Genomic DNA, 19,487 nt, shown 5'->3' with positions numbered 1-19,487 from the left:
CAGGACGCCACTAATCATGAAGACACAGACGGTTGTCAGTGTCTATGAATCAGGGTGGATGGTAAATGGAGCTTTTTCTGTAACCAAAGATGCAGATTAACGTGAATGTTTGGACTTTTGCCGTGATCTGCTGCTTCAGTAGGGTTCAAAAACTAAAGTAGAGTAATATTCAGAAAGTTAGAGATGTTTCTGATATTGTAGGTGCTAATAGTAATAGTAATCGTTGTTAATAATTTCTGTCCAAGAGCGGTTCATGGGATGTAAACTGTAAGTGTTGTGTATGTGACTTTGCAGCGCACATATTGTGTCTCTCCCTTCAATGCGCTGGCTGTGAATAGGCTGGTAAAAAATATAGGGATAATGATGACCTCTAGTGGAAGTGTTAGATCACCGCAGTCCTATAGCGATAGAATGTCGTTTTGCATATTCGCAGCAGCAGTAGACAGTTGCCTGCGTCAGAATCACAAACCCTGTACGTCATCAACCGTCTATCCATGTATGTTTGGTATGCCATATGTTTGTTCACCTGACTAAGGCCACAAGCTGCAATGCATATTGAATACACTGCTGTAACAAAGATTCACTGAGCTAATCTCAAATCGAATCCCAAAAAAGCTTTCAATTCAAAATTGAAATCCTGTCCTGTCTGCACAGCTCCATAACAGTTTGGCTGACTTCATACCCAAAAGGTGCTCCCCTAGCAAAACTACATAAACTGGTACTACTTGAATAAACAGCTGAATGGATCTGTTTACCTTGTGACAGCGTCTTTAAAGAGCTTTAAAAAGTCATATTATCGTAACAAAGACTAAGAATTTAAATAACATGTTTGAACCGCAAACATTCAGCCATAGCCGTGGGCTGAATGCTGAGTGCTCCTCATAATAATATGTCGATTAGTACCAGGAATTGTTGTCTCAGGGCATGCAACAAAGCAGGGCTATAGCAGAGGCTGGGACCAATCTGCTTAGTGATCTTCCTAGAGAACAGAGTGAGAGAGACAGAAAAGACGAGAAGGACAGCAAGGCATCTGGAACCTCGCAATGTTGATTTATAGGTCCTAGGCACACACACACACACACACACACACACACACACACACACACACACACACACACACACACACACACACACACACACACACACACACACACAATCACACACACACACACACAAACACTCAGACACTCAAACAGATAGAGATAAAAAGGACGTAGTAGACAAAGTCAGGATGTGACATCATACAGGAAGAGAAGCCAAGCAACTTATTTTTTTTTCCATTTTGCCCCTGCCTCTGTGTGTGTTGTGAGCAGCAGTGGGTTTGAGTGGGAGACTCCCTGTCTGCTAGTGGCCGTGAGGGAGAAGAGAGAGGGGCTGCAGGGAGAGGGTGGACAGAGCTGGACTTGTTCTCCACAGGGAATTTAAAGTCACTGGAGAGATTTCTGCCTGCTTCCCACAACTCTCCACCACATTCCAGGTCCTCCGCTCTGGGATACAAACCAGGTACAGTGAAGTTGTTTTTCTTTTCTGCAATCTCTTTTTGTCCCCCTCCCCATCTCTCTCTGTGTCTGTCTCCTCTTTTGAAAAGGTTTACTGCTTATTTAAGCTTGCATTGATTGTGAATAACTTTTGTTCCTCGCGGAATGTTTGGGAAAGAGTTTCAAGAAAGAGCTGCTCCATTGTTCTGCTCCAGTGATCATATGTCAGCCGTCTACAGGAACCTACAAGATCAGGCACGATTTGGTGTGAGGTTTGTTATGAAGCATGACAGACAGTCAGCAGACGTAAGGGAAACAAACCCCATTCCATCTCAGTGCATTATTCTATGTAGTTTTGCGTTCGAAAAAAGAGGTTCTGTCTTTGGTACTTCTTAAAGAGAGCCAGAATCTTGATTCTGCAATGAAAGATCATCAGTTAAACTTGCTATTCACGTCACAAGGTTTTGTTTTGGAATCCGTTACGGCTGCACTCGACCACGTAGCTGTGTCCCTAGTGGCTACTATTCACTGTGAAGACTACTCTTTTACCATGCAAAGAAGAGCCGCTCACACAGGCTTCTGCTTCTCATACTAAATCAATTCAGTTTGTGGCACTTAGACTCAAACTGGAGAGGGGTTGAAAAGTCAACAACCGTGGAGAGGGGTTGAAAAGTCAACAACAGAAGAATTGTATAAACTGAGCAACAAACTTCAGTCTGCCTGTGATTATTTTCGTGGCGCATGCTTTTCAACTTATAAATACATTATGGTTCTCTGGACATTCTTGTGGACGGAGGGTTCAGTGTATGTTTGGTCGCCAGGAATGATGAATATGACCGCAGCGGAACAGAAACTTGGGGGGGTTTTGGGTCAACAGAATATGCTGAAAAAACTCCCTCAGGAAGTCCTGGTTCGAACGGGACACATGACACAAATGCGGATGTAGTCACAACGTCACATCCCCCCCTCCCACCTTCCCTATTCCTCCCGTGTGTGAAACTATGGAAGCCAATCCGTGGGAAACCTTAGGACACCTCAGGGCACCACACCATTAATTTTGTCCTGTCGTCATTCAAATCAAGCAATAGTTCTTGTTATTGAGCCACACATTAGGCAGCATTTGCCTTTTTTAGTTGACATGATTAAACACCAAAAGTAGTGAGTAATTAAGAACAGATGCAGAGCGTGGTAACAGCTTGGTATTCAATAAGTTTCCTGCAAGATGTTTTTTTTTCTTTATAAAAATGAATTGCCTATATTGCCTAACCTATATCTAGTTTTTAACCCCTTATCACTGAGTGCTGAAGATATGTGCTTTTCCTCCTACCGTTTTGCATTATCTATCTAAACATTGTCACTAATCAGTACAGATTTCCAGTAGTGAGAATCTTATCTTGTCACACAATGAGATAAGTCCCTGGTGGACTCAAATAACTCCAGTGTCCAACACAGAACAGTAGTATATGAATTACCAGATTTATTCAGTTTGTAAAACATCTCTCTATATGATTTATGAACATTTGCCTCAACAAATTCATTACAATTATGGAGCTCTATGTTCTGTGTACAGTGAGGATGTGTGATGGGCCTAATTAGGATTTAATGAGTGTGTAAGACTGTCCTCACTTTCTCTCCGTTCCACAGGTAGATGCCTTGGGGAAATAAGAGTTTCCTCCCCAGTTCTCCGTTGACACATCAACTATAACAACAGTTTGCTTACCTGGAACCACACTCTGCCTCAGTCTTCTCCAACCAACAGGGTTTTATTTGTTTAACCCCCACTGCAGGAGGGGGGGGATACAATCATTCGACCCCTAATGGCCCTGTGTCTTGGACAAGTGTTCAGCAAGGACAAAACCTTCCGGCCTCGGAAGAGGTTCGAGCCGGGAACGCAGCGCTTCGAGCTCTACAAGAAGGCCCAGGCCTCTCTGAAGTCCGGCCTGGACCTCAGGAAGGTGGTGCAGCTGCCTGAGGGCGAGAACATCAATGACTGGATTGCCGTGCACGTGGTGGACTTCTTCAACCGCATCAACCTGATCTACGGCACGGTGAGCGAGTTCTGCAGCGAGCGCTCCTGCCCCACCATGTCCGGTGGCCTGCGCTACGAGTACCGGTGGCAGGACGGCGAGGACTACCGCAGGCCCACCAAGCTGCCAGCCCTCAAGTACATGAACCTGCTGATGGACTGGATCGAGTCACGCATCAACGACGAGGACATCTTCCCCACCAGAGTAGGTGTGTGAGGAACGAGAGGCCGGCACGTCCAAACCCTGCATCGGTGATGGGGTACCACTTATGCTAATTTGGTCCTTATTGTCCTTTGTCCTGCTCAATTTATTTTCCTTAATGGAGGTTATTAAGGGGAAGGTTGGACTGGGAGTTAATTGCAAAAAGACAATGACATTTAGATAATAGTCTGTGTTCCTCATGAGGTTGTGGGATAATTGCCATCTTATCACCATTAGATTACCGTCAGACTGAAAGAGTAGAGCTCCCTACCTTAAATACATAATTGAAAGTCAGTGCATTGCAATGCACTTTCACACAAAAGGCACCACTGAGCATTCATGGTGTGGTCGAATTACGATAGAGATGGGGAGGCAGAATAGTCTAGTGGTTATAAGCGTGTTTGACCCCTAGCCAAAACCTTATGGGTTCAAACCCCAATCTACCGGTTGGCCTCCAAGATTCCCAGCCCCTGTTCCTGCTCATTAATGACATGTATCTCAGAGAAATCATCACTGCACATCATTTTGAATAAAAGCTGCTAAATGACTCAACAGAGATCATTCAAATTGGGGCATTAAAAAACGAAACCGAATGCATTCTCAAACTGACCCACACTATTCTCCTCCCCTCAGGCGTCCCTTTCCCCAGGAACTTCCAGCAGGTGTGCAAGAAGATGCTGAGCCGGCTGTTCCGCGTCTTTGTGCACGTGTACATCCACCACTTTGACAGCATATGCAGCATGGGAGCCGAAGCCCACATCAACACGTGCTACAAACATTACTACTACTTCATATCCGAGTTCAGCCTCATCGAGCACTCCGAGCTGGAGCCCCTGGTGAGGAGGACCTGGTGGGGAGGACGGAGTAGTGGGAGCTGTGGGAGGTGGGGGGGGGGGGGGGGGGCAGGATAGGGTAGTGGCTCATGCATGGGGTAGGGCAAGATGCTTAAATGTGACATATTATACCACCAGGTGTGAGTGTGATTAGCCGTTAGAAGCCGTTCTGAGAATCTGACTCTTCTGAGATCACAAGTGGGCGTGTCCACCTAGATGTATGACGGATAGAGGAGCAACGTTTGCTACAGTCCACTGGGTAGGCTGGTTGATCTGTCCAGCACCCATCTAGGTGGACACGCCCACTTGTGATGTCAGAAGAGGCAGACTTTCAAAACGGCTTGTAATGGCTAATCACACTCACACCTGGTGGTATAATATGTCACCTTTAAGCCCTATGCTGCTTCTTATTAGTGGTCTTATGTAGCTCCACGGAGGTGGGAATCACCCTTTATCCCAGTTAGGGGTTAGATTCCCACTGGGGCAGTGAGAATGTAATGCATACACTATCACTGCATCCACCAAATGGCATATTCTCAAATTCTCTTTACTTATATATTTATTTATTGACTCTTTATTTAATCACCTGTACTTGAATTCACTCTCAGTGTGTGGATACAAAGTGTGTATTCACTGTCATTCACTGCCAGTAAATAGGTCAGGTCACAGAGGTGATAGGACATGAAAACACACCTCAATGTTGTCAGTGTAATCACATCATTACTACAGTTTGCATAGAGCATAACATTTGTTAATAATTGACACAGTTTCCATTACACTTGAGGCATATTCCATATTTATATCAGGGTTTTGAAGAGGGCTAGATAAACTGTTTTTGTCAGCTTATTAAGGGATATGCAAAATACGGGAACATGACTTGGGGAAAATGTGTCAGAAACACTTGAAAGTTGTACTATAAATGCCAAGGCAGTATTTCTGTTGTTGTATGTGTGTCATTGTAAACAGCAATTTGGCACTGTATTGACATTGTGTATGTCTTTTCTTGTCCTTTTCTTACATATGTATCTCCCCCTTCGTTCTACAGAAAGCCATGACAGAGAAGATATGCAACTAAATTCAGCCTTTGGAGACAGTTTGGCAGTTTACATTTCAACATTCCCTGAGCCTGGAGAGGAATCAAACACTTCAAAACCAGACATTCCAAACAGACTGTTCCCAAAAAACACATTCTGGAAGTTCTCTGTGAAGTTATGCATAGAGTGTTTCTTTAGGGCATTTTTTCTTAGTTTAGCTGTTCAATATAAAATGTGTTAAAGGCTTTGTTATCTTTGATACTCTTGATTGATCCAAAACAATGGTACCAGAGAGAGTATTTACATTGTTGTTTTCATAAATATGTTATTTTCCTTATAAAGTCAATATATTTACAGTGTAAATATCGGTGTCTAAATAAAACCTGAATCCAGAGCCATTTATAGCTCTGCCTGAATCTATTATCAAGAGGGTTTCTCAGGTCAATCTGTGGAGAGGAGCTTCCCGAATAGCCTAGAATAGGAAGCTTATGAGGTAGGCAGTATCCCTTTCCGCCAATAACTTGCTTGATAGGCATTCTTAGGACGTTTCGTCATGCACAAAATCTCCCCTTATGTGTTTTGGGGCGTAGCAAAAGGCAATGACGTTTTGACTGACGTTGTTCGCGGCCAATATACATTCAGATAATGCCAAAAGGGGGCGGAGCTAACTGTCAGTGGTTTTCCCGCACTACGCGTCACAGGCTAGCTAGGATGATTTAACCCAGCGCTAACCTATTGGCTGTTTGCAATGGCTTCTTGCATCAGATGGCTGAGGTTTCGACTGAAGGATTTAGCCGGTTTGGAAACAATTTCCAGGTGAACGTTTTGAAATTATTTACTTTCCTGCTTTAAGATTATCAAAGCTTGAAATAAGAAGACACTGGTTATTAAACGATACGTCCGAGCTTTAGACTGACCTAGTTGGATGTGAGTTGCTCTGATGTTAATGTGAATGGGTTCGGTGAGGTTACACATAGATATTGTATTAAGGGCTATGGGCGTTAGTTATTTTTGTGCCTTTCCCATTTTCGCAAAAATACACCTTATATATTGCTAATATGGGTCGGGTAATTCAATATTCTCTAGTAAGCTTAATTTGAGCTTTCATCTTGGCCTTCTTTGTGTTCCAATGTGAACCGATTAGATGGTTTGTCTCGCATTAATGGCGCTAGAAACTGTTCTTGTATAAAATGGTTATATTGGTATAATTTGGTTTGCCGACAAGGGGCGAATGAATACTAAATACGAACTATTCATAGTCATCATTCGTGCCATTGTTGACCGACCATGAATGTTCTGGGGTCCAGTTGAACATCTATGCTACATCCTTTTGTGTTTTCCATTTCATATTCTCTCACCTGCATGCTCTTCACGGTTTTATATCCTGTGTCTTGACCTCGTCAAGATATACTTATGATAATTTGAACCCCCTTTATGGTGCAGTTGGCAGATATGGTGATTTACAGTGCGATGGCAGACCTGCAAGTCTACCAAAACGCTCTACAGGTAAGACATGTATTTTATTGTGCGCCTGCAGGTCCCATTTCAAACCAATATGGGTCAGTCATGTAACTTCTTGATAATGCAATGAACTTGAAGTTGCTGAGTCATACACTCTGTTTAGCGTCTGGGAATACCCGGGTCAGATAATTTACACACTTCCCTTTTAGGTTGTTAAAGATTAGCCCATCCAGTTGTGACAACAGTCTAATCCGAATAGATACAAAGACTATTATCAGTGTTTCAGGGCATGGTGAACAAAAGCGATTATCTGTGGTCTTCTTCTGGTCCTTTCATTATGTTTCAAAGGATTAATATCTGGTTATTCTCGCACTTTCCCCTCCCTCCCTCCCCGCTCGGTGCGGTGTACTCTCAGTCACAGAGAAGCTCCCTGGCTGTTGGCCAAGAAGCTGACCGCAAAGGGGAAAGTCAACAGAACGGGACAACCACGGTGGAGAGAGGTACTACATAAGTTACATGGTTATAATACAACTTTTAAAAAATACAAGCACTAGCACCACTAGGTCCCCCTTTCACTCCAAACCATCTATGGTTCATAATCATTTGAAATTAACACATTAGTGTTTTAAAGTGCCCCACATTAACCCAGGGCTTGTTTTAATCAATTTGATCTGTGCACCGCTATGGTAAATTCTCTGATCTTGGTAACAGAGGGTGTTGTAATTAGGGGAGTAATTTTAGAGGAAGTGTTGTGAAGCAACCCTTATCCGTTCAGATAAGTTGTTCTCACCAGCAGGTGGTATTTTTATTTTAATGCATAATTTCCTCATGCTTTTATATAAAGGTGATTGTCGGCAGCGAGATTGTTTTACTGTACCAATGTTGAAGAGACTGGTTGCGATGTATTGTCTTGAATGCAACCTTTTCTAATATTTCCCAGGTTCTGTAGAAATTGAGAAAAGCCAGCCAATGAACATTCCAGAAGCAGCCAAAAGAAAGAAGAAGAAAAGAACAAGAGCAAAAGACAGCTTCACAGGAAGCTTTGATGGTACACACTCATCTTTTCCAATGATACTCCACGCCATTTCAAATATGATTCAGGGTCAGATTTTTAAAAGGATAATGTTTGATGTTTTCTCACAGATGTCTACAAGCTGACAGATGAAATTTTGGGCCAGGGAGCGTGTGCTAAAGTGCAGGGATGCATAAGTCTTCAGGATGGGAACGAGTTTGCAGTGAAGGTAAGGTAACAGGTGCTTGTGTCTATCAGGAAAGAGCTAGAGAAGATATATCTTTTTTGCGTTCAGCCACTTAAGTGCTTTTGATCCTTGGCACTGAATGTCATGATTAAATACAGTTAGTTAATCAATCTTTCACTTTTTTTACCTCCAAATGAAAGAAGGCAATAATATGATAGCATAGCATATATTTTCTCATTTTATCACATAGCATAATTGCAATATAAAAATACAGAGGCTAGGTTCATATATTAAGTATTTTCTTTTTGCCCTAGATCATTGAGAAAAGCGCAGGCCACAGCCGAAGCAGGGTTTTCCGGGAAGTTGAGACACTCTACCAGTGTCAGGGAAACAAGTGAGAACTCATTAACAAAAGTGACTAATTTCTAAAGTGTACCAACAAAAACCGACCATCTCTAATCTTAGGTCATCTTATTCCTATCAGGAATATCTTGGAACTCATCCAATTCTTTGAAGATAGTTCCTGCTTCTACCTGGTGTTCGAGAAGCTGCGTGGAGGTAAGCATCAACGATTGTGATTTTTATTTACATTTTTATGACATTTATTGCCACCATTGATATCTCCAATGTGATATATGCACTCCACCTGATTGTATTGTTCCCATAGGCTCCATTCTAACACACATTCAGAACCAGAGGCACTTTGATGAGCTGGAGGCCAGCAGGGTGGTCCGGGATATAGCCCTAGCGCTGGACTTCCTGCACACTAAAGGTAGGTTGCCACCCAAAGAACTCCTCTGAGCATCACCTGGACACATGGAAGTCTGTTTCTTAACATTGTCTTCTTTCTTTGTTCAAGGCATTGCACATAGAGACCTCAAACTGGAGAATATCCTTTGTGAATACACCGACCGGGTAAGATAATAAACAATCTTAACCTTCAGCTGTTTTTGATGGATTAGTGTTTGAGTGCTGATATGAAACGGGTTGTAAGCTCTCTTATCTGTTTCCAGGTGTCCCCTGTGAAGATTTGTGACTTTGACCTGGGAAGTGGCGTGAAGCTGAGCAGTGCCTGTACACCAATCACAACTCCAGAGCTCACCACACCGGTAAGACTAGCAGTGGGATAGTTTTTTATGTGATGATCCCACATACAGCAATCAAGGAGAACATTGACCAAGGTTTCATTACAACCAGTGTGGCTCGGCGGAGTACATGGCCCCCGAGGTGGTGGAGGTGTTCACGGACGAGGCCTCCTTCTACGACAAGCGCTGCGACCTCTGGAGCCTGGGGGTCATCCTGTACATCCTGCTGAGCGGCAGCCCCCCTTTCACCGGCCACTGCGGCAGTGACTGCGGCTGGGACCGGGGAGAAATGTGCAAGACCTGCCAGGTCTGTACCCCTCAACGCCCCCCTTAAGCCTTACGGTTCCCACCACCCTCTCCCCACCACAACGCAGCCGTATAGAGGCTGTACGCCATTAGTCTGTACCTAGTAGGGCTTTGACTTTTGCCCAAAAATCATATTCAAAGTTTGTTTGTTTATTAATATTTGAATATATTCAAATATTTATTAGAAATATTTTGACCATTAAATGCCTTCAGTGTGACCTATATTGTACCAAACTTAAGTTGTAAATGTTTTGTCCACCAGAGGGCAGTTTATCAGTCAACGTCAATAGGCAGGCAATGATGTTTTCAGAAGAAAAACACTGTCACGATTTTATTTTATTTAACAAATTGTTTCGCTCACACAAAGATCTGGCTGGCTGCAGTTTCTGGCTGCAGACTTTTTAAAGTTATTCGGCAAAAATACAAGGTGATTATTCACATTTTCTGGCTTTAGAGAAGAGCGTTGACTATGTTCCCCGCAGAGGAAAACACTCGTTCCGCCCTCACAGATGTCCCGCATATTGCCAGGTAGCCGCGATTCACAACTTCACCAGGAAAAAGCCTCGGAATCTGAATTGAAAACAACGTTCAAGCAAACACATTTACAAAAAAGAATGCCCATAACAGGTTTCAATATTAATGTATGCCTAATATTCGTTTGAATATGATTTATTTTTTTAAATATTCAAATTATATTCGGATAACGAAGTTCGGAGTCAAAGCCCTAGTACCTAGTGGAGTTCCACTGCTTTGGACTGGTGGCGTCCTCTGCTCAGTTCGGAGTAGAGGACGCAGTAAGGTAGATGAGTATAGCATGGGCTTGTGGGATGGGGGACTGATTTCTTTTTTTTTCATTTTCTTTTTTGCTCTTTTTAGAGTCACCTGTTTGAGAGCATCCAGGAAGGGAAGTATGAGTTTCCAGAGAGAGACTGGGCTCGCATCTCAGAAGGAGCCAAAGACCTCATCTCCAAGCTGTTGGTTCGGGATGCGAACCTGCGCTCCAGTGCTGCTCAAGTCCTCCAGCACCCATGGGTGCAAGGGGTGCGTGTTCCTATATTGAGAGAGACAATCGTTTCTGTGTTTATTTTTAGAAAAAAGTTGAAATATGGCACCAACTTCATGCTAAAAAAAGTGACCAACTTCATGGTCACATTTAGACATTGGCATTGCTTTACTAAAAGCAATGTGTTTACAAGTCCTCCCTTTCTTTGCTAATGTTTGTTTGTTTTATTCCTCCAGAATGCTCCCGAGAGAGGTCTTCCCACTCCTCGTGTTCTGCAAAGGTGCTTTTCATGCAAATATTTAGTTTACTTGACAAATGGGTGGCCTCTTATCCATTAACACCGTTGTGACTAATACACCATCCACCCACTACTTTTATTAAGCATTGGGTCTGCATGTCGAAGACTCCATGCATGCGCAATGAGTGCATGGGCAGAGTGCATGCACATAGCCGGGTAGTTAGTTAGGCAGTCGGTTCATTCGTGCTGAATAAAATGATTGGAAGGGCTTATTTGCAGGCCTGTGACGGCAAAGGGTTACCGGATTGTTACCATTATTTTTGCACGAGAAATTGAGTTCTTGATTGTCGTCCGGACGGATAAAGTATTTCAACACGTACGACAATAAAATGTGCCTGATCTAGCTTTAAGGGCTATACAAATAAACTGAACTTGACTGTACCAAGCACAACATCAAGGCCTCCTCCCCTCTCTGCGCCTCCAGGAACAGCAGCACCAAAGACCTGACCCAGTTCACCGCCGACGCCATCGCCTTCAACCGCCAGCTGTCCCACCACGACGAAGAGCAGGAGGACGCCGAGGCCGGCGCCGTGGTGGCGGCCACCGTGGTGGTCTGCTCCATGCGCCTGTCCCCGCCCTCCAACTCCAGACTGGCGCGCCGCCGGGCCCAGTCCAATGCCGTGCGGGCCGCGGACTTCCTGCCCTCGCCGGAGACTGGCGTCGTGACTTGACCTGCCCGCACCTTGATGATGATGATGATGATGGTGGTGATGATGGTAATCCTTGAGAGCCATGTTTGAACTGTCCTCCTCCTCCTCCTCCTCCTCCTCCTCCTCTTCTGACTGCCCATTGGTCCTCTGGTCTGTTGTCACGTCTGAGTCGTCATCATCATCATCTTCTTTGAGATTTTCAACAGAACCACTTCTTATTTTAATGTTATGATGAAATTTACTTAAACTTCAATAAAATGAGAAGTACTGGTAAAATGGTGGCAAAAATGAATGCATGCTCCCGATGATGATGATGATGATGATGTGGTAACTGGTAAAACTAGAAAACCATGTTCAAAGCATTCCTCTTCTCTGGCTGTAGCCCCTCTCATTGCCATCATTATCGCATCTGCATCCTATATTTTCAACAGTACCATTTATTTTGTATTTTTGATTCAATGTGTGAAGGAGAAACTCAAACAAACGGTACTGTTGTGCAATATAGTAGCTTAGTTAGGAACCTTGACTGGCATTGGACGATGGAAAATTCTCCTGTGTTTGGTCTATGTTTTAGTGTAGCCTTGTGATCGGTCGTTTCCATTGGTGAAGTACTTTTCATGGTCATAGGTCTTATCTGGTCCTGTAGCACTTGGAGGGACATGTAATCCCTGGCTACCTCATGTCTGTTAGTGTTTCCTGTCCTGTTGCAAGCTGTGATCTCAAAGGTGTTTCAGTTGGTTCAGTGATAACTCTTATCGTTAAAAACATGCACTTAATTTAGACGGCCTTGAGTTGTTACTAGGTTTTCTGAAGTGAGCGTATCTATAACATTGTTATTTTTTTACAAAGGTTTTAGGTTTTTACAATCAGAATACTTATATTTTGTGTGTTTGCTTATTATGGGAAACTGATATAAAATGATAAATACAGCTACTGATGTAAAAATCTAATCTCCTCTAATTAAGATTTGTATTTATATTGTTCCAGCTGTGAATGGGTTCTTACCAAGCAGTGATATTATATATTTCTAAGCTTTATTTTTTTTAACATGACCTGACTTATTAGCGGTGTCTAATCTATAAGCATTATTGGGATTTAAGTTGTAGATTGAATTCGCTGTTCACGTTGAAATGGAGCTAGTTTTTCAAAGGGATGTGTGGCTCCTCAACCTGTGACACACAGCCTACCTGTTCACTTCAAACCATTACTTTAGATGTCAGGGACATGAAAGGTGAATTCAAACCGTGGTGCTCCTTAACCGCCAACACAACACCTCTGATTCCTCAAGTGCACCTTGCTTTGGTGTTTGCGTGCAACTGCAACACCAATATCTCTTATGTGATGGTGAGAGAAAGGTTGAATTTGCCTCATGTCTCTGTATGGTCAATCTAAAGGAGGATGTCTCATATTGCACATGTGTTGGTTTTAAATGTATTCAATTTATTTAATTTTTTTAAGAGCTGTTGTAAAGGAAATCCATTATTTTCTTATTAAATAATTTATAGTTCTGTATAGTTTGTTATTTTTCGTGACTGCCCTTTAACAATATACCAAAACCAAGTATTGAACAAGTCATAAGTAATTTGAATACTTATACATTTTTTATTTATTTTATGCTCTACTATATTTTGTGTTACATTTTACACCAATCTTTTATGTTTAATGTGGTCAGCAACAGAAATCCAACAACTTTTTTTCTTTTTTCTTTTTTTCTCCACAAACCTATTAACTTTGTTGGTTATGTGGCTCACTAATGTTCACGGCATGGGAACAGATCCTTCCCTGTTGCCATGGACACTACATCCCTATAGCAACAAAGGTCAGACATTAATTAAGAGATTTTCTCTGAGGGAACCCATTTGGAAACGGTTGCTTGTAAAAGTCCTCCCACTCATCACGTAACGGTTGAATGATATTGCATCTGTGACATCCTGATATGTTGAACCTCTTGAGACCTTATGCAAATAAATGCTCTTCGGAGTATTCCTGCATTCATTTTCCAAGAGTTCCCAATAAAAACTGATTCACAAGTACTACTGTCTTTGTCTTTGTCTTTACTTTTTTTTCCGTTGTAAAACGTATTTAACCAAATTTAAAAGACTAATTTGTAAGTTTGAGCTCCTCTGAGTTGTAGGTAGCATTTTTTTGTAATTAAAATAACTCCAGAATCCACTAAATGCAACAGTGTGATGCGATTGGCTGGGTGGTGTGAGTGGGAGGGGTTTGCGGATTGTCGATAGTAAGATTATTGTAAACAAATAGAGGGGAGCGGGCTGGCCAGACATTTCTTTTTGGGGAATTTATCAATTATAGGATGTGATTTTATTGATGGCATTATTGAGGTCACTATCGATCAGTCTTGAATAGAGATATGTCCAGGTGACTTTGAGCTACAAGCTTGTTGATATGTTACATATTACGATTTTAAGAATAAGGTTTACTCAATCAAAATAATTTCACCATAATATATTCAACACGAATAATTGCTAAGATATCCTCAGGGGCGGTCGGAAATGATCAAAATGTCATAAACTCCTGGTCTGGGCGGGCAAACGGTTACGCCCCCATATATGTGAGCGCATTTATAAATCAACGCATCTTCCTCCACCCGGTTTATTGTTTCATTGGCTCACAGCGCTGTAGTGGTCATCTCCACTGGATCCGCAGTGGAATTGTTTGATGTGAATCTGGCTTTAAAATTACCAAGACCGTCAAAGGTAAGTAAAAACAACAAGCGCGCCTTGTGAGTCAGTATCACCTTTTAGCGAAGTCTACAAAGATTAGTGTGTTCATCTAGATTTTAAAACTATGGCTTGGCAGTGGCACTATAAGGAACAGGGATAAAATGCTTATTTGAGGAGGATGACAACGTTTTTCAATTCAAATCGCAGGTCTCTTTCTTGAATTATTCCTATCCCATCTCCCACGTTATCAAAACAACTAAATCTGTTAAAAGTGACAAATCTGCCTTTTCTTTGCTCCTCTTCCAGCCGCCTTCTGTCATAGCTCATCGCACATCGCACATGCTGAAGAAGTCCCCAAGCATCCATATGCTGCTTGGATTTGCGCTTTAAAAAAACATCCGGAGCCGCTGTCTCCACCGGAGGCCCGTGGAAGCATGGCCCCGGGTGACCCCCTCTCCTCCTCCAAGCCACCGCTTGGAACACCGGCCGCTCCTGTGCAAACCATACTCCCCAAGAAGCGCGCCACGCGGACGCCGCAGAACCTGCCGTCCTCGGCGCTATGCTGCGCTTGCGGGCTGTGCGTCACGCTAGCCGGCGTCAACATCACCCTAGTGGGCGCCTTTGCGTTCGGCACCCTCGTGCCCAGCAGCAACCCTCCCATCGTCATCGGACCCCTCCTCCTACTCGTGGCTTTGGTCTTTTTCACGTCGTGCTGTGTGTTCAGCAGGAGGTCCGCGGGCCCCGCTACGGCTGTGGGCACGGCGGGGTGCGATTCGAGCTCGGGGCTGATGATGATGAAGATGGGGGGCGCCGTGGCGTTTGAGATGGAGACCAGTGAGCACACGTTACCGGACACCCCCGCCGTTCAGCTCAGCCCCACCGACTCCCTGGGATCGTCATCGCTCGTCCAGGAGGAGCACCCTGATCTGCGGCCCGCGCTCACGGGGCCAGAGCGTGGGTTGAGTGAAGGAGACGCGGGCCCTGTGGCAGATGGCAGCCCTACCCTTCCTTGATCAGCGGGCAGGTGCACTGACTACGTTCAGATCCAGCAAAGACTTACACAACGTATACATAACACATTGACCCCGTGGGCCTACCAGAGTCAGACATTGTGTGAATGTGTTGACATTGTGTGAAAGTCTCATGGAAACTTCTGTTTTCATGTGTTATTACAATGCAGTCCCACTACAAGTGCATTCCCGTTACAGCATGTTATTACAACTATTACAAATAACTTCCCCATGTCTCCAAGACTTTGTTAGATATATACAAAATGTATATTAGAGAACACATCAGGGTTCGAATTATCTTTTCATCTTTAAGGGGCTCTCTCTATCTCATAAAAAAAGGTTGGCACACCGCGCACACAGCCTTACCATGCGCAAAAACGCTGGTATTCGTAACCTCTTCTTTAATTTCTACCTTAAGATTTTGCGTGTTTCCCGAAACGTTCTTTGCTACGAATCTCTTTCGTACGTCGTTCGTTTGTAAGGTTGGTCTGAAGCACTCGTAGAACCTTCTTAGCTCTGATGTTTTAGCTCCTGACCAATTTCCTACAGTAACCTTTAGAAATCCCCGTTGCGCATGTTCATTCCAAGTTCGCATAGGCCAAATTAAATGCCATGTTTGAATTAAGGATATTGTCTCGGCTGTTCTTTATTTTGGGCCGTGGGTACAGCAGGCAAGGTCAGCTCGACTCGCTTCCAATAATTTAAAAAACTCCAACTTCAACTTAAATATTTAATTTTTTGTACAATTCAAAAATGAACAAAACGGTCTTCTAAATTAAGGAAATGATACTGGGAGACGAATAAACCATTATAAGCAAAGAGATAAGCGATCAAAATACTTTTTTCAACCACCGCCTCTTTCCCTTGACATTTCGTTTTCACCGGACATAATGTGACAGATGTAATTAAGGCAACCTGGTCTCACAGGAATCTGTGAAATGAGTCGGTCTACGTCCCGTATAGAAGCCTATAATATTTTAATTTAAGGTCTTAAATGGTAAGAGACCGCACAGGGATGGATAATGAGCGTTCTTTAAGATTAAATTACAATGCCACATATGGCAGACACCTTCAGATATGAGAGACCGCCTCAGATTTTTGACTTTGTTGCCTTTATGGGAGCCATGGGAGCTCGTCTCCCTCTGGCTCCCACGTAATTCGAACACTGGAACACATTAACTCCATCATAAACTGTTGGGAGACGTTCCCATTCCCTGATGATATTTGTGGTGACAAACATTTTTGTTGTGGTTTATTTTGAATTGTTGAAATATTTATTTATAAATGTATTTTCACGTGCTTTCTTTTTTGTTGTATTATTATTCTCTTTTTGAACTGGTGTAGAAAATAATCCCTCTCATGAATGAATAAATGGGTGATCCATCTGTATATAACATGGGTAATTATATTATACATGAGGTTTAAAATGTCTGGAATGCACTTGATTCCCACAATTCAATGATGTATAAAACAGTTGAGAATTAATCAATCTCACAGAAAACAAACATAGTTAATGTTCATCCCCATAGCTCATTCACTATTATGTAGAATTTATTTTATTTTACATTTCACATCGCATGTCTTGCATGATCCAAGACTACGGGAGAATGATGGGGGCCTGGGGCCTTTTTGTTCATCAGTTGGGAGTTTTTTCTATTGATAGTATTTTTCTTCAAGTCACGTGACTTAAACGTTCCTATCGTTCCTATGCAACTAATCAAGATGCATTTCCAATTATGACGTCACAAGTTGTTTCCTAAGTGATATCGTTGTTGTGCAGAGAAAACATTTGACATTGCGTCGAGAGTCGAGAGAGAGAGAGCAGCTTTCTTGAAAAAGAGAGATATTGCAAAACATCTTTCGACTTTTCCGTAGTGAGAATATGGACGGTGAGTTCCCAGCTCTGTGCAGATCAGTATATTTTTAGTGTGGGCCTACCAATGCGAACGCTTCGGGTCTCCCGAGAGCACTCCGACTCAACACCGCCACCTTCAGTTCAGAGAAAGACACACGTTCAATGTCGATACGAGTTGTAGTTGTAGAAAGATTAATCAAAAGAAAATTGTTTGTGTTTCAAAACGTGGCATCCCTTCTGGGTGACGAGGATATACCCTCACAGGGAGCTCGTCTCGACATTGAACATGCGTGTCTTTTTATAACCTGATGGGGGCGCTGCTAACACACAAATCGTCGAAATGTAGGTTCCCTTGGGAGAACCTCCAAAAGACATTTGGATAAATGATGATATGATAAATTGGCGTTTAAACCGTAACGTTAAACGGAATGCTTTCAAATTGCCGGGACATTTTAAAACGGGAGTGAAAGATGCACATTTAGTTAACGGCCTGACGTAGCCTACAATAAAAAATCATATCGGCCTAGCTAGCTAGTTAGTTGTTTTTCTTTCTACAATTACACAATACAATTTCTTTACAACAATTACAAACCAATCTTTGGATGTCGATATCGTGTAAATATAAGCTTTTCTAATTAATCTCTCTCTCTCTCTCTCTCTCTCTCTCTCTCTCTCTCTCTCTCTCTCTCTCTCTATATATATATATATATATATATATATATATCAATTAGTCTCTGTGTACAAAGGAGACCTGCTAACCTCAAAGTCTTCCTCCTACCGGGTGGAAGACTTCCTGGGGGAAGGATCCTTTGGGAAGGTGGCCAGATGTGTCGAAACAGCCACTAATAAAAAGGTGGCTGTTAAGATCATGAAAAACCACCGGGTACATTTAGCGGCAGCTAAGCAAGAGGTACAACAAAACACATAAATAATGTTATTTAAATATATATTGCTAAAAATAATAAGCCCATTTTCTACTTGTTGGTGTATATTTTTGGTACTAGTTCTTCATTTGATTTCACATTGTAAAATACCTCTTTAACCTGCTCTTTATTCTCAGCTTAACATGCTGAGGTACCTCCGAGTTCTGGACCCGGACAGGTGTGGGATCGTGCGATGGATGGGGGACTTCAAGCACGGTCCCCACGTCTGTCTGGTGTTTGAGCTCCTGGAACAGTCTCTCTTTGACTTCGCCCAGCAGACAGCAGACAACTCTCTGCCTCTGATGCAGGTCAAACATATAGTGAAACAGGTAAGGATGGACCTCAACACAATTGTACTGTCGTCGTTGCGATCGAATCAAAATCAAAATCAAAATAGTTGGGGGGAGGGGGGGAGGGTCTACGTCTCATTCACGTAATCAACGACGAGTACTAGCCAATGAGAGTCAGAGTAGGGCGGATCATGACTTCGCCCTCTGCTGGTAGACGTGTCGTTCGTGCACAATGCGTGGAGGAGACCACACTCACCGTAAGAAGTTTAATAACTGTTATTAATGTTATGATGCGCGAAGGTGTACGTGAAATTCGCATGAATCTAGCAGAATACTATAGGTGTCAACGTAACCGTCAATCGGACGTGGACATTAAAGGTGCGTTCACGGTTCTGGTGATAACGAGACGGCTCGCCAGACGCTCAGGCTTACGCTTGTTCCCGACAGCGACCGTTCATGCGCACTGCGTTGGGAACTCATTTCCACCGAGCGGAGAGGTTTGGTGCGGCTCAGTCCGCTTATATTGGCGTTTCAATTGCCAAAGTTGGGCAGGGTCCCAAAATACACACTGAGAAGCTCCTGTTTTCAGTGCGCCTCCGTTGGGGTACCAAGCCGTGTGAAAGGGTATCGAAAAGGTGGAGCTACACACTGCCGTCACCTTTCGGGCCATCACCAGTTTGCACCAGTTTACCCCTGTAAACCGCATTTAACAGAATAAGAGAGTTCGAGAAGTAGGAAGTATGAAAAATAAAGACTTTATTATCACTCGCAAACAAGTAAGAAAAAAGCCTGAGTTAGTTTGCAAAATAACCAATGAACCACTCCCAAGACCTCTGCCTATGTGCTCCATTCTGCACATCCATCATCCATACGTCATTACCTCATCCAATGCATTCTTCCCTTATGTGGAAATTTTCCTGTACTTACAGTACGCTCTTACACTGCTAACCAGTGCTCCCTAGTCCTCTCGGCTCACAGCCTGTATCTCACCATATATGGAACATGCTAGCAACACACATTGAACATGTCAAGCTTGGGGCTGCTCCATCGGCCGACCGCACTCCTTCACCTCGGTTCTTGGCAGCCATAATGGCAGCATACTGGAGCTGTACTGGGGGAGAGTGGTAACTGTCATAAAATATTGGTTTTC

The 19,487-nt window shown here is 43.1% G+C and overlaps 2 protein-coding genes across 4 annotated transcripts; both read left to right on the top strand.

Moving 5' to 3' along the window:
* The first annotated feature begins 1,333 nt into the window (after positions 1-1,333).
* On the top strand, positions 1,334-5,859 carry mob3c (MOB kinase activator 3C). Of its 3 annotated transcripts, none has more exons than XM_084472674.1 (4): positions 1,334-1,503; positions 3,266-3,713; positions 4,340-4,542; positions 5,585-5,859. In XM_084472674.1, the coding sequence occupies exons 2-4, from the start codon at positions 3,296-3,298 to the stop codon at positions 5,612-5,614; spliced, it is 651 nt and encodes a 216-aa protein (XP_084328800.1). In that variant the 5' UTR covers positions 1,334-1,503; positions 3,266-3,295; the 3' UTR covers positions 5,615-5,859. The 3 variants fall into 3 exon arrangements, with proteins under 3 accessions (XP_084328800.1, XP_084328801.1, XP_084328799.1); XM_084472675.1 differs by having other exon boundaries at positions 3,123-3,713; positions 5,589-5,859; XM_084472673.1 differs by having other exon boundaries at positions 3,123-3,713.
* A 457-nt stretch (positions 5,860-6,316) lies between these two features.
* Positions 6,317-13,582, top strand: mknk1 (MAPK interacting serine/threonine kinase 1). Its single transcript, XM_084473355.1, has 14 exons — positions 6,317-6,389; positions 7,017-7,079; positions 7,450-7,534; positions 7,975-8,082; positions 8,178-8,275; positions 8,548-8,627; positions 8,718-8,791; positions 8,901-9,005; positions 9,093-9,148; positions 9,247-9,342; positions 9,431-9,625; positions 10,501-10,665; positions 10,864-10,907; positions 11,350-13,582. The coding sequence occupies exons 1-14, from the start codon at positions 6,339-6,341 to the stop codon at positions 11,594-11,596; spliced, it is 1,467 nt and encodes a 488-aa protein (XP_084329481.1). The 5' UTR covers positions 6,317-6,338; the 3' UTR covers positions 11,597-13,582.
* Positions 13,583-19,487: the final 5,905 nt, after the last annotated feature.

This window comes from Micromesistius poutassou (assembly GCF_964030765.1).
Source record: "Micromesistius poutassou genome assembly, chromosome: 9".
Classification (NCBI taxonomy): Eukaryota; Metazoa; Chordata; class Actinopteri; order Gadiformes; family Gadidae; genus Micromesistius; species Micromesistius poutassou.
Note: the sequence above shows the minus strand (reverse complement) of the source record. Positions and strands in the feature narration are given on the sequence as shown.

Excerpts from the sequence above, each read along its gene's own strand:
- mob3c (XM_084472674.1), top strand. The coding sequence starts at position 3,296 with ATGGCCCTGTGTCTTGGACAAGTGTTCAGCAAGGACAAAACCTTCCGG. Across the intron at positions 3,714-4,339 it reads CATCTTCCCCACCAGAGTAG|GCGTCCCTTTCCCCAGGAAC; the intron begins GTGTGTGAGGAA and ends TCCTCCCCTCAG. Across the intron at positions 4,543-5,584 it reads ACTCCGAGCTGGAGCCCCTG|AAAGCCATGACAGAGAAGAT; the intron begins GTGAGGAGGACC and ends TTCGTTCTACAG.
- mknk1 (XM_084473355.1), top strand. The coding sequence starts at position 6,339 with ATGGCTGAGGTTTCGACTGAAGGATTTAGCCGGTTTGGAAACAATTTC. Across the intron at positions 8,628-8,717 it reads TACCAGTGTCAGGGAAACAA|GAATATCTTGGAACTCATCC; the intron begins GTGAGAACTCAT and ends TATTCCTATCAG. Across the intron at positions 9,149-9,246 it reads TTTGTGAATACACCGACCGG|GTGTCCCCTGTGAAGATTTG; the intron begins GTAAGATAATAA and ends ATCTGTTTCCAG.